Source organism: Pteropus medius, unplaced genomic scaffold (assembly GCF_902729225.1).
Source record: "Pteropus medius unplaced genomic scaffold, Ma_sr-lr_union100, whole genome shotgun sequence".
NCBI classification, from domain to species: Eukaryota; Metazoa; Chordata; class Mammalia; order Chiroptera; family Pteropodidae; genus Pteropus; species Pteropus medius.
In genome coordinates this window covers 1,340,758-1,358,609 of record NW_024351073.1, presented here as the reverse complement: position 1 = coordinate 1,358,609, position 17,852 = coordinate 1,340,758, and the positions used below count along the sequence as shown (strand labels likewise).

Genomic DNA, 17,852 nt, shown 5'->3' with positions numbered 1-17,852 from the left:
CTTAATGTTTGCAAGGTATGTCACCGTATGGATAAACTATAATTTAACTGCTATCCTTACTTCCAATCTTTTGCACTGACAAACAATATGGCAATGAATACTCATTATTTCACATGCATGAGTATATCTATAGAATAATTTCCTGGAAGTTGAATTACTGGGTTAATTTTAATAAATACTGTCACACTCTATAGAGCTGGTACCAAATTATACTCCTACCTTCAATGTATGAGTATTTTTGCATGTTTTTAAAATTGATATAAATAACATGACTGTACATATTCTTCTACTTCTGCTTTTGTGGCCCAACCTTCTATACTTGAGAATCACCCATGCTGACATAGATAGCTCTAGTTCACATATAGATTTTTTTACTTAAATGTGTAATTTCCACTGTGATTCATTAGAGTTTTATGTATACTCACCAACTTAATAGATTCTATACATAAACAACTCATTTGCCAAAGACCACCCACCTCACTAAAAAGACAGCCTTCTCTTCTCTTGGAAAACTAACAAAAACTGCCATTTTAATTTACTGCAATAGTTATATGACTCTTTGTTCATTCATGCTTTTATAACTGTTCTACCTGGGAGGAAGGGGGAGTGGACCAGCAAGGGAGTGGAGACTGACTAACTTTGACAACCAGAAAAAAGAAATACCTTAGAAGTAACAAAAGATAATTCAAGCATAATTCCAAATTAACCCTCGTTGTCTGTTTAAACTTTCTCCTCAAAATGTTACCATTAAGTTACCAAAAGATTTTTTTTAGCCTGTAACAGAAAACAAAATAATCACTATGAATTTACAGTTTCCTCCTCCCAAATTAAATTTCCTCTAAGCATGGAATATTACACTGGGAATTTTTCTGTATATCAATATCTACTCCAAACTGTCTCCAATGAAATATATGGCTAATCATATTAAGGTTTCTTGTCAAATTAAAACTAGTATTAGTTACCAATGTCACCACTACTATAGCTATTTTTGCCTCACTGAATATCTATGTCCCCTTTCTCTCTCCTAATAATTAATATCCATTTCTGTATAGGTATCTACTCTGTCCCTCCACACTATCCAAGTACTTCATCAGAAGATGCTCTTAATAATATTGAATGTCAACTGTAATTGAAGAAAAATAATTTTTAAAAAAGATGTCCTCCCCCCACTCCCAAATATCTAAGAATGGACCATATTCCTCCAGGGGTAATTCCATCTCCCTTGCTTACTTAAGAACGTAAGCCTAAGCCAACTGGCACAAGGCACCCCAGGCCAAAGGTCTCATAAGCCAATGAGACTCATGAGAAGTATGCTGAGATTTCCTTGCTCTGAAGAGAGAACCTCACGAAGAGATATTCTTGGCTAGACTGAACTGGATTTTCTATTACTTGAGGCAAAAAGCATCTCAACTGTTTAACTGTTTGATCAACATCAACTAATGTATTTATGAACAAATTGAACCATATCTATGAAACCTATGATCCTTTGACTCATATTGGCCATTCTATATTTGGAGAGGTTGCTGACTTTGACAGCAACTCAAGAGAAGCACCTGTGGAGGAGTGAAGGCTAAGGAACAGCAGTCACTGGAGGAATTCACGTCACAGCCACATCACAGAACAAATTCGGAAAACAAAAAATTTCCTCTTGCTTTCCCATCTGCCATGCCAAAGCCACCTAGCAAATAAGAGACCCGACTCTTCTCAGGTCTGTATTAGGAAAATGATGAGCTTCCTAATCTAAGCAAAACTCTGGGAGGGGTGAGGGCACCGAGACTGTCATCACTATTTTGGGGGCATTAATGGGCATTTCTTACAAATTCTTGTAAACTAAAAGCAGTTTGTAAATGCTAAAAAGAGACAGCACAGCCAAAAATAAATAACTTCAAGGGCACAGAAACCTCTTACTGACCTAATACCCACCCTAATAGCTGTTATTACCCTATTCTGGCATTTGCTTCTTACTTTCTTACATTGTTGGCTTTGCTGATTTTCATAAGAAGGTTTAGGCAGTTGCTTCCCTGTGGGCTATACAGCAATTTTCCAGTTCTATGACTCAGAAAGGACAAGAGAAGGAAGTGTTCTCCTCTTCTATCCCTAGATAAAATCAGAAAATGTTTATTTAGCTCTGGTAGAGCAAGGCTCAGTCAGTCAATTCACTGTACAGACCTTCGCAAACTTTTTTTTCTTTTAAGTCCAATATTTACCAAGAGCTTAGTATATGCAAGTCATAGGCTATTATTTATCCAAAGCTCATGCACGAATTATCATCATCAGTTCCACACTTCCTTCCTCTGTATCCCTAATAACCAAGTCAAGTATTTTAAAGAAAAAAAAAATCATGCCTCACAAAGTTTGCAATTAAACTTCTCAGGCCAGAATTAGCGGATTGGAGAGCAAGTGTGCTATTTTTCCAGAATACCATGTTGAAACACAACAGGCAAGAAGTCTAAGATGCTTTTCTAAAAAAAAAAAAAATCAATCAAATGATGTGTACTAAATCGTTTATTAAAATGTAAACATCCTGTGAAAATAAATGGAAAGGAACTGCATTAATGAACTAATAAATACTATCTGGAGGCAACATCTGCACTTACTACCAAGTATGACATACAGACTGCAAAACTGGTAATTCAGAAACACTGAAGGCACGGAGTCTGCATTCGAAACATAAACATGCATCGCAAATACAGGACCAGTTTATATTCATTAACTGCTCCTAAAAAAATTAATTATCCTTTCCGATGAGATGGCCTTTTTAGAAACTCTGTATTTAAAAGAAAAGCAACCTGACTTTGCGGGGGAAACAGATTTCACACTTGAGAATCAGCCTGAGCAGGTGAGTCGACAGCCTCTTCAAGAGGACGGAAATACAGACAATGCCGAGGACGGCCAAGGAAGCGATGGGCTGAGGGAGCACAACCCAGGTGAACAGGAGGCCGTCTCCCCAGGGCTCCAGGCCGAGACCCCCGCGCCCCCTCCCAGCACTGGGAGTGCGCCGCGCAGCCCCCTGACCGCCCACCTGGGAAAGTTCGCACCTCCGCATCCCCGCCCCTCGCCTAGACAAGCCCCTGGCCGCGGCGCCGTCGCCATGGCGACCGGTCCCCACCCCGCCCCCACCCGACCCGGGAGGGCCGCGCCGCAGTCCCGCGGCGGCCTCCGGCTCCGCTCCCGCCGGAGGCAAGACCGGGACTGCGGAGCCCGAGAGGCAAGGAACGCAGGAGGCGGGGGAGGATGAGAAGGTGCGAGAAGCGGAAACCGCCCGGATCTCGGGCTCCGGCCCAGCCCTGCCCCGAGGGTCCTCACCCTTCACTTTGCCGAAGGTGCCGACCCCCAGCGTGTCCCCCAGGATGTAGTGGCCGATCTTCACCCGCCCGTCGTGTTTCTGCTTCTCAGCTGTCGCCATCTTTCTCCAGGAACTGAGTCTGCGCATGGCGCCGCGGGAGGGGGCGGAGGGGGCGGGCAGGGCCCCGCCGGGGGCGGGCGGCCGGCCAGGGAGGAGGTGGGGACGCGGGAGGGGAGCCGCGCCGCGGAGCCGCCGCCCTGCGCAGCCCGCCGAGTGCCCGCCGCCGGCCGTCGGGCGCACACGCTCCCCCTGGCGGGGCGGCCGGCCGTCGCTGGGAGGGGCGCGGATATCCCCTTCCTTGCCCTGCATCCCTCCGACCCGGGGCCCCCGCCCACCTGCGTGCGAGAGGGGGGTCTTCCTGGCCTGCTGAGAAGGGCGGCACCCCCCCTCCGCCCCCTCCCCGCTCCTGTTCTCTCTAGGATAGTCTCTCCCCTAATTTTTACTCCTGGGTCGGGGGGACCACTCTCCTGGTGATTCCAAGGGGGCGCGGGGCTGATGGGCCCTGGCGAAGCCCACTCGGGTAGGGCGGATGTGTGGCTTCTTACTAGTGCAGCGTGAATTAAAACACGATTGGAGACATCGCCCTGCCACTGTCTTCTAACCTTTTCGTTTTCCCTACGCGGATGGACTAGAAACAACCGGGAATTTTCACTTGCTGCTTTGATAAGAGTTCCTCCTCCACCCCTCGCCCGGCCAGCCCCCTCCGCCGCTCTTTTCTTTCTTCTTTTTTTCTTTCTTTTTTTCTTTCTTTTTTTTTTTACCGTGAGCCAGTAAATTGCTATTGGACATCTCGATAGTTCAAGTAACGTTATGGGTCTTTCCTCCTGCTGGACGCTTTCCTGAAATTCCCTCCCAAAGCAAGGTATGTTGGAAGGAACAGGTTAGGGATATGTGCGAATGTATTTGTATTCGAGGAATGGGATGGTAACCCCGACATTTTGATGTATAGGAATGAATATTTTAGATTATCAGTGAAATATAGACTTTTCACCGAACTGAAAACAAAACTTATGGTTGCATCAACCAGATCAATCGACAAATATTTATTGTACTAAGAATGAGTAAGACTTAGTCTATTGGGATCGTGCCGTATATCACAGGGGAAGTAGAGGAGAGGGAGTATACTTATTTGTAATAGAATTTTTAAATGAGTTTGTTACTCAGTTATATTCGTCTAACATGGGTGGAATTACGTGTCCAACCACCCACCCTCCCCCCAAAAGAAAACATGATCTCGATTTTGCAGTGTCATAGCATTTGGGCCAGTGTCGATGGGCAGAGTTGGACTCTTCATGAAAATAGTGTTTAAAAAAGTAAGAGACTAAAAATATTATTTTTCCAATGAAGATACACAACTCTCCTAATTTTTATGTCCTTTCTATTTATGAAATCAAAGTAACGTGCATTAAGCACTGCTTTGTTCCAAGTAAGATACTGCCGGGAAAGCAATAGCCTTTGATTCTTAGAATTACATAAAGTAAACAGTTACAACTAGCCTTGGATACATCATCAGTTCCTTCTCTGTTATGGACTGCACATATTTTGAAGGACCAAAAAGTTAAGAAATCTTTGATTACTGAATTATTTGCGGGGGTGGGGGGCGGGTGCACAGTGGTTACTGTTGTAAGTTTTGCTTTCTGGTTTCTTCACCTTTACCGGTTTGCCTTGTGAATTTCTGCAGCTCCGGCATTTGGGACCTCTGCAAAGCAGAAAGAGCTCTCTGGGATTCTCAGAGAGAGAGAGAGAAAAAAAAGACACTTTAATTTCTCTCCCCTCGTCCCCCCAGAAATAGCATCTTAAATTATTTTATATTTGCATCATGCCTAGAATTTAGCCCAGCAATGTTCTATTATTTCTTTTAACCTAAAAAAAAAAAAAAAAAAAATCACAAAGTATTTCCAGCTCTGTATTAACTCAAACCACAGAGCATCTTATGAGGGAGCAAACTGGAGTTGAATTTTGCAAACCATCCCTGATTTTCTCTAATGAAACTGTAGCACCCAGTTAAGAAAGTAAAAAAAAAAAAAATTATTAGAAACATCAGTTTGTTTCTTCTTTGGTGTTTTGATTATAATTCTATTTAATAAATATTCATTAAATGCTACTATTCACTGAAGAGTATTATTGGAGAAATAAAATCTAAAATCCTAGATCAAAGAATTGAATAAGAACTTAGAAGTCATCTTAAACAATCTCAGTCTCTGTTTAAACAGCTTTTATTGCTGTTTTTTTCTTTATGTCACATTAAAAGCTGAATCCAATTAACTTTTTCTAAGAAAATAATAAGACATCTTTATTCCTTTGCTTTTTCTCTTCCTGTCGTTTTTTTTTTTAATTTTTGTCACATTTTCTTTCACATTTTCTTTCATTCTCCCATTGATCATTCTCCAAACCTTCACTTCCTTCTTTCCTTCAAGCTTCTGTTAATTGCCAGACACTGTGGACAGATACAAAATAAAAGTCACGTGCCCTACCCTGAAGGAGCTCACAATCTAGGATGGCAGTTCTCTGAATTCCCCTGGAATAGATAATATTCACAGTTCGGGATCCTCCAGGGCAGAAGCAAAGATAAGGTAGATTGTGGCTTACACCCAGTTTCTGGACGCATCAGGTTTAACTCTGTCTCTATCAAAGCAAAGTATATTGGAATATAAGTGGACAAGAGTGACATAGAAGTAGACCTGAGTCTACTGTAGTTTAATAGGAAGGAAAAAGTGTTCAAATTTCACTACTTCAGCTTTTATTAGTACAAATAAGTTACAATACATCTCAGTGCTGATGAAGACATACCAGGATGACCCAACACCATGGTGGAGAACCTCCTGTCTTGGAAAAGCTTAGTAGTTACTTGTCAGCTGCTTTCTCTGTAGCCCTTCAGAGATTATGAGGGAACTGTGGGTCCTCATAGTCTCTTCTTCTTAAGGCCATCATGGTAGAATGACCCTACACTGGCAGGTGGATAGTGTACTTCCTAAATGTCTATCCCTAAATATGGTATCTGGAACTAAAAATTCTGAGTATATACTGCTATTAATGCAGCCTAATATTTCCTTAGCTTAGTTGTATTAACACTGTAGCTAATAGTCAATATTTATTAAACAACAACTAGGTGGCTAATAGGCAGTCTGCTAGACTCTGAGGACTCAAAAAGCAAAAGAACACAATATCTGCCTCCGACTTGGAAAAGTAATATGATAGGTGCTATAATAAAAACATATATATGGTCCTAAAAGGGCATTATGAGAGGACGGCATAACTTTTATCTATGGAGCTCCACGAAGGCTTGAACTTGAATGTATTTAGCAGAGTATTAACAGATGGTGCTTTGTACTCAAAGAAAAGGATGGTCTGGGGTATGGAGGAACCTGGGGGCAGCATCCCAAGTAGGGGATGAGCAGATGCAAAATCACAGAGGGAAGGAAGCCTTAGGCTTTTTAGAGAAGAGCAAGTGGTTACAGAGAATGAGACCTTGATTTCCAAAGGGGCTTGTTAGAAGAAAGGAGGATTAAATCCTGAAAGGCCCCATATGTCCTTCTCTATTTGGACATCGTCTTATAGAGAACCATGGGAGGATGCGAAGGCAAAGCATTTCAGAAATACATTCTTAACCAAAGAAATTGATAGCATCTAGAGAAGAAACCGTGAGGCAAGTACCATGTATGAAAAAGAAAACTCAAGGCCTATTTAGAAGTCGAATTGGTGAGGTACAGAGATAGGTGTGGACAGAGAGGGAAAGGACGAGATATTAATTACCTCAGGTTTCTGGAGTGATTGTCAAGAGGATGGGAAATAGAGGTTCGATAGAAATAATAAATTCCATTTATAGCATTAAGGCATCTAAGAGACATTCAGATAAAGATATCCAGGAATATACTGGTAACACATGTCTGTATTACCAAAGAAGGGTCAATCTAGAGATACAGATTGAGTGTAATCCCCAAACAAATGGCAGATGAAGTAGGGCAATGATTATGGATGAAATCTCCCCAATTTGTAGAGTTAAGGGATCCAAGGACAGAACACTTACTTAGAGTGTGGATAATTAAGATCTGGAAGCATTATAAGCCTATGGAAGAGACAAAAGTAATTTATATTAGACTCTCCTCAAGAAGTTATAGTGATTAAAATTAATTTGTGGATACTTGGTAACTAGGGTAGATGATTCCTAACTCTTGATCTGAATTTTTTTTTTTTTTTTTTTAGGTTCAAATGTTTGCAGCCTGTTCATGATGATGAATTTTAAGCTTCAATTACCCTTGTAGAAATAGGTCCAGAACGGTTTTCTGGGGAAAGTATAGCACTATTCACAAAGACTCCCTTGGCCCATCTACAGGTGGGTGTGTTTGGTTGGTCCTGGTTGGTTTTTTTACTTTTAATAAGAAAATGTCAACCCTGCCCACCTCTTAGTTGATCCACTGATTTACCAGGCATGTGGATCTGTCCATGATCAGCTAAAGTATATTCATTCACCAAAAATTATAACCCCAAACTCTGCTGCTCTATTTTTCTCAGTTAAGGGAAAGAATATCCTTGGTTGGTTGCCTGAAGGATAGGCCAATAGTCTGAACTGTACCTCTGGATCAACTGAGACAGTGAGAAGGGTGCAGGGAGGAGAAAGAGATCTTTGGACTGTCCTGTTTCTGGTCACTGTTAAACTTGCTTTTACTCGATTTGGTAATACGAGGGGTTGATAAAACATGTGGACACCTTGAACAGGCTAATAATTTGGCTCTCTATTCAGACTAGAAAGATTTGTTCAACATTCATTTAAGTCTAAAGACAGAGGACTGCTAGAGCAGTGGCCTAGGAACAAAGACCCCGTGGTGACCAGACTCTCAGTTCTTAGATAGCAGTTCACAGGCCACCGAAGCATGCATTGTTTGGGGTGGGGAGGTCTTACCCTACCCTAAGTTTAGTTCCCTCTAGTCTGTTGCTGCTGTCTCTGTCCTCAGTGCAGGAATCTACTGAGGGATGCTGGAAAACTCAGAAATGCAAAATATATTTGCTTCGGCTCTCCCAAATTTACAGTCTACTTCTAACAAAAATGAGGTTGCTGCGCCATGCACTCTACTGATCTGACCCTCATCCTGGATTTATTGTATTTTCCTTCCCCTAAGTTCCTTACTTCCTCATTTATTTATTATTTACTTTGCTGGAATTATTACTCTTTAGGCTTCCCAGATACTTTTCTAAAAATCGACTTTATTTTTTAGAACGGCTTTAGATTTATAAAACAAAAATGTGAAGATAATACAGAGTTCTCATATACTGTTTCCCCTACTATCAACATCTTACATTATATGGTACTTTTCTTAGAATTAATGAACCAGTATTGTTACATTATCATTAACTGAAATCCACACTTTATTCCAGTTTCTTCAGTATTTACCTAATGTCATTTTTCTGTTCCAGGATCCCATCCAGGACACCACTTTACATTTAGTTGTTACGTTCCGTAGACTCCTCTTCGCTCTGATAATTTCTCAGATACTCCTGGTTTTGATGCCTTGACAGTATTGAAGTGTATTGGTTAGGTATTTTGTAGCATGGCTCTCTAATGGAATTTGTCTGATGCTTTTCTCATGGTTAGACTGGTATTATGGGATTTGGGGAGGAAGAATACGATGGTCCATTTTCATCACATCATATTGAGGGTTCAGGCTATCAACCTGATTTATTACTGTTGGTATTGACCTTGATAATCTGGCTATGGTTGTGTTTGTCAGGTTTCTCTACTGTAAAGTTACTCTTTTTTCCTCCTTTCCATACTGTACCCTTTGAAGCATAGCCCACGCTTAAGAATTGGGGGGTTCTGCTCCCACCCTTTAAGATGGGCTAGCTACATAAATTATTTGGAATTCTTCACGGGAGATTCGTCTCTTCCATTTACCTATTTATTCAATCATTTATTTAAAGCAGTATGGATTCTTGAATATTTTACACTGGGTTATAATCCAATACACCTTCATTTTATTGCTCACATTTTTCCACCTTTGGTCCCTGGGTGCTCTCTCAGTTGACTTATGTACTCTGTTGACATATCTCCATCAATATAGTTCTTATTATTGGCTTTTGTTTAGCACTTCCTTACTCTCTGGCACCACAAGATGCTCCAGACTCCTGTTGTATATTTCCTGCCCCAGTTCTAGGATCAGCTATTTCTCTAAGGTGTCCTGATTACTTTTATTGGAGAGTGATTTCAGAACTCAAGATTTGATGTTTGGAACATCATTGCTTCTAGACCCTGTCAGCTAAGAGAGCAAGAAAATATATGTGTGCGTGTGTATACTAACCAATCAATATAACCACATCTCTAAATATTCCTATTCAGGGAAAATACCCCTGTCTATATTAAGTTAGACATGACTTCATACTGATCCATACAACCAACTCTAATCCATTACACATAGATTATTCTAGCCTCATCCCTTTACTTATCTGTAAACTCCCACTCCAACAGGTAGAAATCTAGCTTCCATTATTGAACAACATTCACTCACTTAACTGTTCAATTTGAGTATATATTTGTGGAAGTAGCAGAATTCTTAACCTTATCCCTACGGGTAACAATTTTATCAACCTGAGTTCCTTTTGTCTTTTGTCTTACAGACTCCATTCATTCCCACGTGTTAATCTTGTACTTCACCATTTTCTTAGGTAACCACCTATTCCCTCTACCCTCTTCAGTGAGGTTGTTTCATACATATGTAATTCAGATAGATGATGTCACAATCTGCATTCCATCCTGGGATCCCCCAACCTGTTTTAATTGCCTTCTATTCACCCTGTTGGTGAGGAAGGAATTCCCTCCCTTATGGTTATGGGGGCCAAACACACAACACCCAACAAAGGACAGATGATATCGATAGCAATCTATTAGTCACATTTACTCATAACCTAGGGGAAGAAGGCGCCACATACCACTCAGGGTTTTGTGGGGATTTCACTCAGGAACAGAATGAACACGCAGTGACTGTGCAAGGCAGGCTTATAGGATCAAGAGGGTGGGCTGCCCCCTCTTTCCTGTGAAGAATGTGGTTAGTTTGAATAATTCCACAGGCTACCAGAGAACTGAAAGCCCCTACTCGGGGGATTATCACTAACTGTGCCTGGTGCCCTCTGGTAAGGACAGTTGTTTTAACTAGAGGAGCAGATTATCTATGGGAGCAGAGTTGGGAGGGGAATTTACAGTTAGGACATACCAATTTTACCAATGTCGAAGCAACATATAATATGGAGCTTTAATATTAGGCCTTACACCACAACCTCCCAAATGATTTTTTAAGATTTGCATACATTAAGGTTTACTCTGGACTATAAAGTTCTGTGAGTTTTGACAACTGTACAGTATCATGTATCCACTATTACGGGATCATACAGAATAATTCACCACCCTAAAAAAAGGATGTGCTTCACATACTCAACCCTTCCCTTTTTCCTGTCTTTATAATTTTGCCTTCTTCAGAATGCCGTATAATTGGAATCATACAGCATATAGTCTTTACACACTGGTTTCTTTTCCTTAGCAATATCCATTTAAAGTTCATCTATATCTTTTCTGTGACCCTTAAATACTTTTGAAATAAGAAAAATATAAAACATTTAAAAATTTAAGGAAGATTGGTCTTCATTCTAAAATATTTTCTTCAAAAGTATTTAAAAGTACTTTCTATTTCCTAAAAGAATCTTACAATGGTACAACTTTGTTAAAAGTTATACTAAACATAATAAGAGGATATACTCTGAAGAACTGAGCTGTTATATAGTTTTGGTGGTTTCTTCAATAACTAATACATTTTATAAGAAAGAAAAGATAGAAAACCTAATTTTTTCCTTTTTCAGTAAGAATATTATTTCTTACATATGTAATCAGTATATTAAATTACTAATTTCTCATATTTTTCATGTCCACTAGTTTTCTTACATAGAGCAAAACAATTAAATTCAAGTACACTATGAAATGTATGGAGCTTTTAATTTCAGAAATTAAGTGTGTTTTACATTGGAATTTTGTTCCCTGTATTAGGAATTTGTTCTAACTCTAGTATGTTTTATTTCTACTAAAATTATTCGACTGAAATTTTAACATAGAGAACCTTATAGGTCCATTATTGGATTATGTACATTATAATTGACCTCTAAGATTTCTATGTACTTATCACAGATTCAACCAAAACTTTTACTAAAATCTCTCAAGACATCGAAATGCACGAGGTGTATAATGTTCAGAAGGTGTTAATACTTTGTCGTATTTTTTACTTGCTTTTCTATATATTTATCATTGATTTGACTTAGACTTTCACCATTGGTCTAAAATCTCTCAAAGACATTGAAACATGTGAGGTGTATTATCAGTTTGATCTTGAACTCTCCTACAGCTTTCTTACCTGCTTCAGTTGTTTGCCTTCTTCCCCGAGTTATCATCCAAGAATCCTCCACCACCAGGAAGATTCAAGGTGGTGAACCTTGGAACCTGGAGAGTCCCTTTATCTTTCTCCTATGTTGGCTTTATTGTTTCCTGTATAGCATGGTTTCTCTTGTTTGTTTTTGTTTTTTTCTGCCTGGCGTGGTGGAACATTTCCCACCAGTAGTTTTTTGAGAAATGCTTAGGGAAGTAAATTTTTCTGAGAGCTTATGTGTTGGAAAATGTCTTTATTCTACCCTTATACTTTACAGTTTGGCTAGATATAGGGTTTTAAGCTGTAAAAAATTTTCTTAACAGTTTTGAAGGCATTGCTCCATTGTCTTCTAACTGCTCTTTTTTTAAACAAGTTTTTTGAAGCATAATTTACATACAATAAAATTCACCCTCTTTAAATGTAGAGTTCAGTAAGTTTTAAAAAATGTATACAATTGTGTAACCACCACCAAAATCAAAATATAGAATACCTCCATCACCCCCCAAATTCCCTTGCCTTTTTGATTTCTATCCCTATAGTTTTGCCTTATTCAGAATGTCACATAAAGAAAATCATACAATATATAGTTTTTTGCATCCAGCTTCTCTCACTTAGCATAATCCTTTTGAGACTCATCCATGTTGTTGCATGTGTTGGTAGCTTATTGCTTTTTATGCTGAATGGTATTCTATTTTATAGATATAACAGAATTTATTTATCCATTGTTAAGTTATGACATTTGGGTTATTTCTAGTTTGTAGAACAGGAATAGCCTGTTACACTCATATAGAAGTCTTTGCATTTTGATGTCTTTTGAATACTCAAGAGTAGGATTGCTGGGGTTGTAAAGTGGTGTGGAGGAGGAACAAACTTCCCTCTACCCTCGGGGTTCTTCTGGCTAATCTAATAATCAAATAGACATGAGACAGATTAGCAAGAGAAAATAACCAAATGTAATACATACATATGTATGGGAATCGGGCAAATGTGAGTCAGAGACTATACATGCAGGGGAGATCAGAGATAGAAAGGGAGATTGAAGTATATAATAGTGGTCCCCAACCTTTTTGGCACCAGTGACCGATGCTCTTATGAGAATCTAATGCCTGCTGATCTGAGGTGGAGCTGAGGTGGTGATGCTAGCCTAGCCCTGGGGAGTAGCTGCAAATCCAGATGAAGCTTGGCTTGCTCACTTGCCTGCCTCCCACCCACCTCCTGCTGTGTGGCCCAGTTCCTAACAAGCCAGGGAGCTACCCAGCCAGCAGCCTGGGGGTTGGGGACCCCTCATATATAAGACATCCCCATCTAGGGATCAGGTAATTAAATTAATATACCTTGGGAGCTTCGAAGTGTCATTGTAGGATGATAACCAACATTTAGTAAATAGAAGTTTGCCTTGTCCTACGGATAGTAGTTAAAGGGAAGAGCTTAAGTTTCTCTTGAGCCTAAAGCTAAAATTATTTTTAGCTCAAAGTAATCTGCATACCACTGAGACACATCTTAGGGTGGCTTGTTCTGACCCCTCCCCCCCCCAACAGTGGTAGATGTTTAACTTTATAAGAAGCAGCCAAATTGTTTTCCAAAGTGGCTATACCATTTTGCATTTCCACCATCATGAATAAGCATTCCAGTTGTTCCTCATTAGCACTTTGTATTGGCAGTTTTTATTTTTTAAAAATTTTAGCCATTCTAGTAGATGTGTAGTGCTACATCATTGTGGTTTTAATTTGCATTTCCTCAATGACTAATGATGTTGAGTATCTTTTGAAGTGTTTATTTGCCATGTATATATATTTTTTTGGTGAATTATCTATTCAAATCTGCCAATTTCAAAAAATTGGGCAATTTATTTTTTTAATTATTAAATTCTTCTGAATACAAGTAATTTATCATATAGGTTTCACATATATTTTCTCCAAGCCTTTGTCTTGCCTTATTTCTTTAATTTCTGTCTTTCCAAGAACGAAAATATTGTTTCGATGAAGTCCAGTTTACCAATTTTTTCCTTTATAGATTGTCCTTTTTATGCCATATCTAAGAAATATTTGCCTAACACAAAGTCACAGAGATTTTCTCCTAGAATTTTAGTTTTAGAATTTTACATTTAGGCTTTTGATCCATCTTGATTTTATAGTACAAGGCAAGGTTTGAGATTCTTCTTAAAATTTTTTTGCATATGGATGTTGCGATATAATTTATAAGAAATATATTTTGGTAGATGACCAAAATATATTTCTCATATATATTTGTTTTTCTACAGTTTCTGTCTCACAGCTTCCAAAACATTTAGCATTTCCAGAGTGTTAAAAGGGATAAATTTCTTAATTTAATGAGGTGACTTTTGGAAATCAACTCAGGATGGGGGCTGGTTGCCAGGGGAGTCAACCCTGTGATTAGAAGTTTTGGACTTTCAGCCCCTGACCTCAGGGAGGGGAGAGGGGCTGGAGGCTGGATCAATCACCAACAGCCAATGATTCAGTCACTCATGCCTATGTAATGAAGCCACTATAAAAACCCAAAATGAGCCGATTCACTGCTTCCAGGTTTGTGACACGTGGAGGTGCTGGGAGAGCTGTGCGCCTGGATGAGCAGTGCTGGGCACACAGCGTTGTATTTACACTTATAGATAGAATGTTGCTAAACATAACTTTATTGATTTTACATTCATCTTGGTGACTTGGTTAATCTGAACTTCACCTGAGAGATAAGGCACCTGCATTAAATCTGATCAAATCAAATTTAAGGCCTACAGTGCTTTAGGGTCTCCAGCATACAGTATAGACTATTGACTGGTGACTTCACCAAGATACATGTTGTCTTACAGGGTTTTGTCTTCCTGCTATTGTCAAAGTGATACCATTATCCAGGAGTGATACCTATGTAATAACATTATTGATCACTAACATTTATCAAACTCTTCCTGTGTGCCAGGCACTGTACCGAACACTTTATATGCACCATTTTGTTTTCATAGCAGTACTTCACAATTAATGTTGTTAGGAGGTAGGGTACAGCCTTTTTGCCATTTTACAGATAAAAAATTGGGCTTTAATTAACTGTCTTAAAGGCTAGTAACTTTTGTGTTTTGATTTTATCTGTATAATTATATAGTGAATGCACCATTATTTTTGATGCAGACGACTTTACCAAATGATCACTCAATCCCAAAACACTAAGGTTTGTGCTATGTAGTAGGGTAACCACCTGTAGTTCTGAACATTTGAAATGTGACTAGTTTGAACTGAGATGTGCTGAAAGTATAAAATATACACTGTATTTTGAAGACTTGCTGTGAAAAAGAGAATGTAAAAGATCTCAATAATTTTTATACTGATTACATAGTAAATGATAATATGTTGGACATATTAAATATTAAAATTAGCTTTTTACATTCGTAAATGTGGGTACTAGAAATTTAAAACTACATACGTGGTTTGCATTTGTGCCTCACATTTTATTTCCATTAGATAATGCTTGTCTGGCACATTTTACAGGCACTTATATTGGCCAAGTCAGCAGATTTTACTCAGTTTGAATCTGACAGAGCGCTCTAAGATGTATTAAAATGATGCTTGGTAAATTTCAGGAAGAGGCCTATGATTTCTCCAGGGCCAAGCTCCTGCAGTATGGGGGTGCTTTCCCAATGCCAAGCCCCTGCAGTGTGGGTGGCTTCCCCAGTGCCAGATTCTTGCCATAGGAATTGGCCAGAGGCAGTGACCGGAAGCTTTCCCCAGAGCCTCTTGAGGCAGCTTCTTCACAGCAGAATGGCTTCCCCTCAGCCATCCCTTTGGTGGCTTTCCAAGCAAATCCCAGAAGCAAGACACTTCAACATCCAGTGAGCCATGCCACACCTTCTCTGACACCTGGATCTCAGCTTCAGGGGTGTGAGGCCTTTTCCTTGGGTTCTCTCTCTCAGTTCTAGGGGTTAGTGGCTGCTCCTCATTTCTGCTCTTGTTAGATTCTATAGAGTTCTCTCTAATTTTATTATCCAATACCTTAATACCCCAATCCCTATTTTAAACTTTTCCTGTTCAAGTTACTAGGTGATTTCTGTCTCCTCACTGAACCCTACCTTATATTGGATGTTTATATTTTTATACTCTACATTTTATTTCTGATATTTATATAATGCATATGTTTTAGTCAAATAACTTAAGCTTTCTCATTTTGCAAATACTAAATGCTTGTCTATGCTTGCATCTACATGTTTTTTAGCATTGACCTACCTAAGCTTAAGACAATAAAAAATACCAAAGAAAAAAACAAAAAAAAACCCAACAGAAGGCAGAATGAGATACTGTCTTTAAATCTATTAGTTAATCTATTCAGATCCTAAGAGTTGTCTCTGATGAATATGAATTATTCAAAATTTAAAACTGTTCAAAAATTTAAAACTATTGAGGATTTTACTCCATAATATATTCTTTCATAGGACTTTTTTTTTTTTTTTAAGACAAAGGGATTCAAAACGGCAGATTCGCTCTGATCAAGATGATTGGAAAATGGCTTGCTATTATTACCTCATAAAAATTAATATAATGCTAAAATTATATATGTGTATGGTATCTTGATCTCTATACAATGTATGATTAGCACTGTGGTTTCACACCCAAGCCACAGATGAGTAAGGATTCTATTTGATGAAGACCAGTTTGCTACAAACTAATCTTACATTGCATAATGTCTTTATTAATTTAAAAAATGCATTCTAACAGCACTATCATCAGAATCTTTACCACTAAAAGGAATAAAACATATACCTTTAGTAGATAATCTCTGTGCCTTAGTTTTCTCTCTCCAAAGTAAAGTGGTTTTATTATACTATCTCAAGCATCTTGCAAGTCTAAAAGCACTGTGCCGTGGTGTGCTACCTCAGAGGGTTTGTTCCCAGAGGTTTCTCTCTCCAGAGCCATCCCTAATTGGACAGTACTTCTCTCTGAGGCTCCCTGCTTCCTGTCTCTCTCCTCCCTTAGGAAACTGCTTCTCCTCTGAGAGCTGCTCCCGTGAAACAAGGACCATAATGATTTCTGCTCTGGCTTCACCTTCTCTGCACTGAGGTGGCTGAACCATATACAGCCAACCTTTCCTTCCTCCCTTTTGCCCAACATGGTTGTGTTCCTGAAACACTACTACTTGCCACCTGGTAGACCATTTGCTTTCTTCTTAGCCACCACTACCACCCGCCCTAACTTGAGGAAGCTAGACCTTTCTCCAGTACCATCTACCAGTTCTTTTTATTTTTAAAGACCATTCCCCTAAAGGACTATTTTCTCCACATAATAACATTCAGGAGTTTAAATCATTTTAAACATTTTGAGAGCAAAGCAAGTACATTTTACATTTGCTAGGTGTTTATTTGCAGAGATATATATAACACTGTCAGAATGGGGCTTTTCTTGCCTCAGGGAATTACCAACTTACACACACAGACGAAATGCAGCTAAGAACCTCAGGGAATTACCAACTTACACACACACACACACGCACGCGTGAAATGTAGCTAAGAACCTGGTCACAGCTTTTAGAATCCAGATCAAGGACATACATAGGAATCCAAAGGAGAGATCTGTAGAGAAATTTAGAAATTTCTTTAAAGAGAGTTTTTAACTATTCAACCTTCCTGGAAAAGGGGGTTACTACCTTCTAGCTCTAAACCTGGTGAAAGAACCTCAAAGGAACCACTCAGCTTCCAACTGTGTTTTCTGCAACAGTTTTGGTGGTGAGCCAGGAGAGGGCTGCTGCCATGAGATCTTCTCATGCTTAAGAATTTGTTAAGGCCAGGGGTATGGACATCTTTTCTGTGGACCAGAACATTTCCTGTGGACCACTCATGAGAGAGACAGCATGGGATAATTTTGGATCCTGCCAATAGGGCCCTCAAGGGTAGAGAAAACCTCAGAAAAGGCTGGATCCTAGAGGCTAGGAAGGAATCACAAAAGATTATTTTGAATTGAGATGGGAACTACTTGAGAGGGAACTCAGCAGAGAACCTCCAAAGAGGTCATGCAAGTGCCCAGAAGAGAGAAAGTCAGCTAAATCATCTGCTGGGTCCAGAGATTGTAAACCCAACCAGCCAAGGAAGAGCCAACTGCATCCTCTCACCCCTC

At 39.4% G+C, this 17,852-nt stretch overlaps 1 protein-coding gene across 3 annotated transcripts in view; it reads right to left on the bottom strand.

The window, feature by feature from the left end:
* Nucleotides 1-3,460, bottom strand: part of PRKAA1 (protein kinase AMP-activated catalytic subunit alpha 1) — a 28,593-nt gene extending 25,133 nt beyond the window's left edge. Inside the window, exons 1-2 of one of the 3 annotated variants that reach the window (XM_039842599.1) lie at nt 3,307-3,416; nt 1,966-2,097 (exon numbers count right to left, since the gene is read on the bottom strand). Coding sequence is in view for 1 of the 3 variants with exons in the window: in XM_039842597.1 (XP_039698531.1) it covers nt 3,307-3,433 (127 nt within the window). In the remaining 2 variants the exon portion in view is untranslated. Of the gene's footprint in view, nt 1-1,965; nt 2,098-3,306 lie in introns of all 3 variants that reach the window. The other 2 variants (XM_039842598.1, XM_039842597.1) reach the window with 2 other exon arrangements.
* Nucleotides 3,461-17,852: the final 14,392 nt, after the last annotated feature.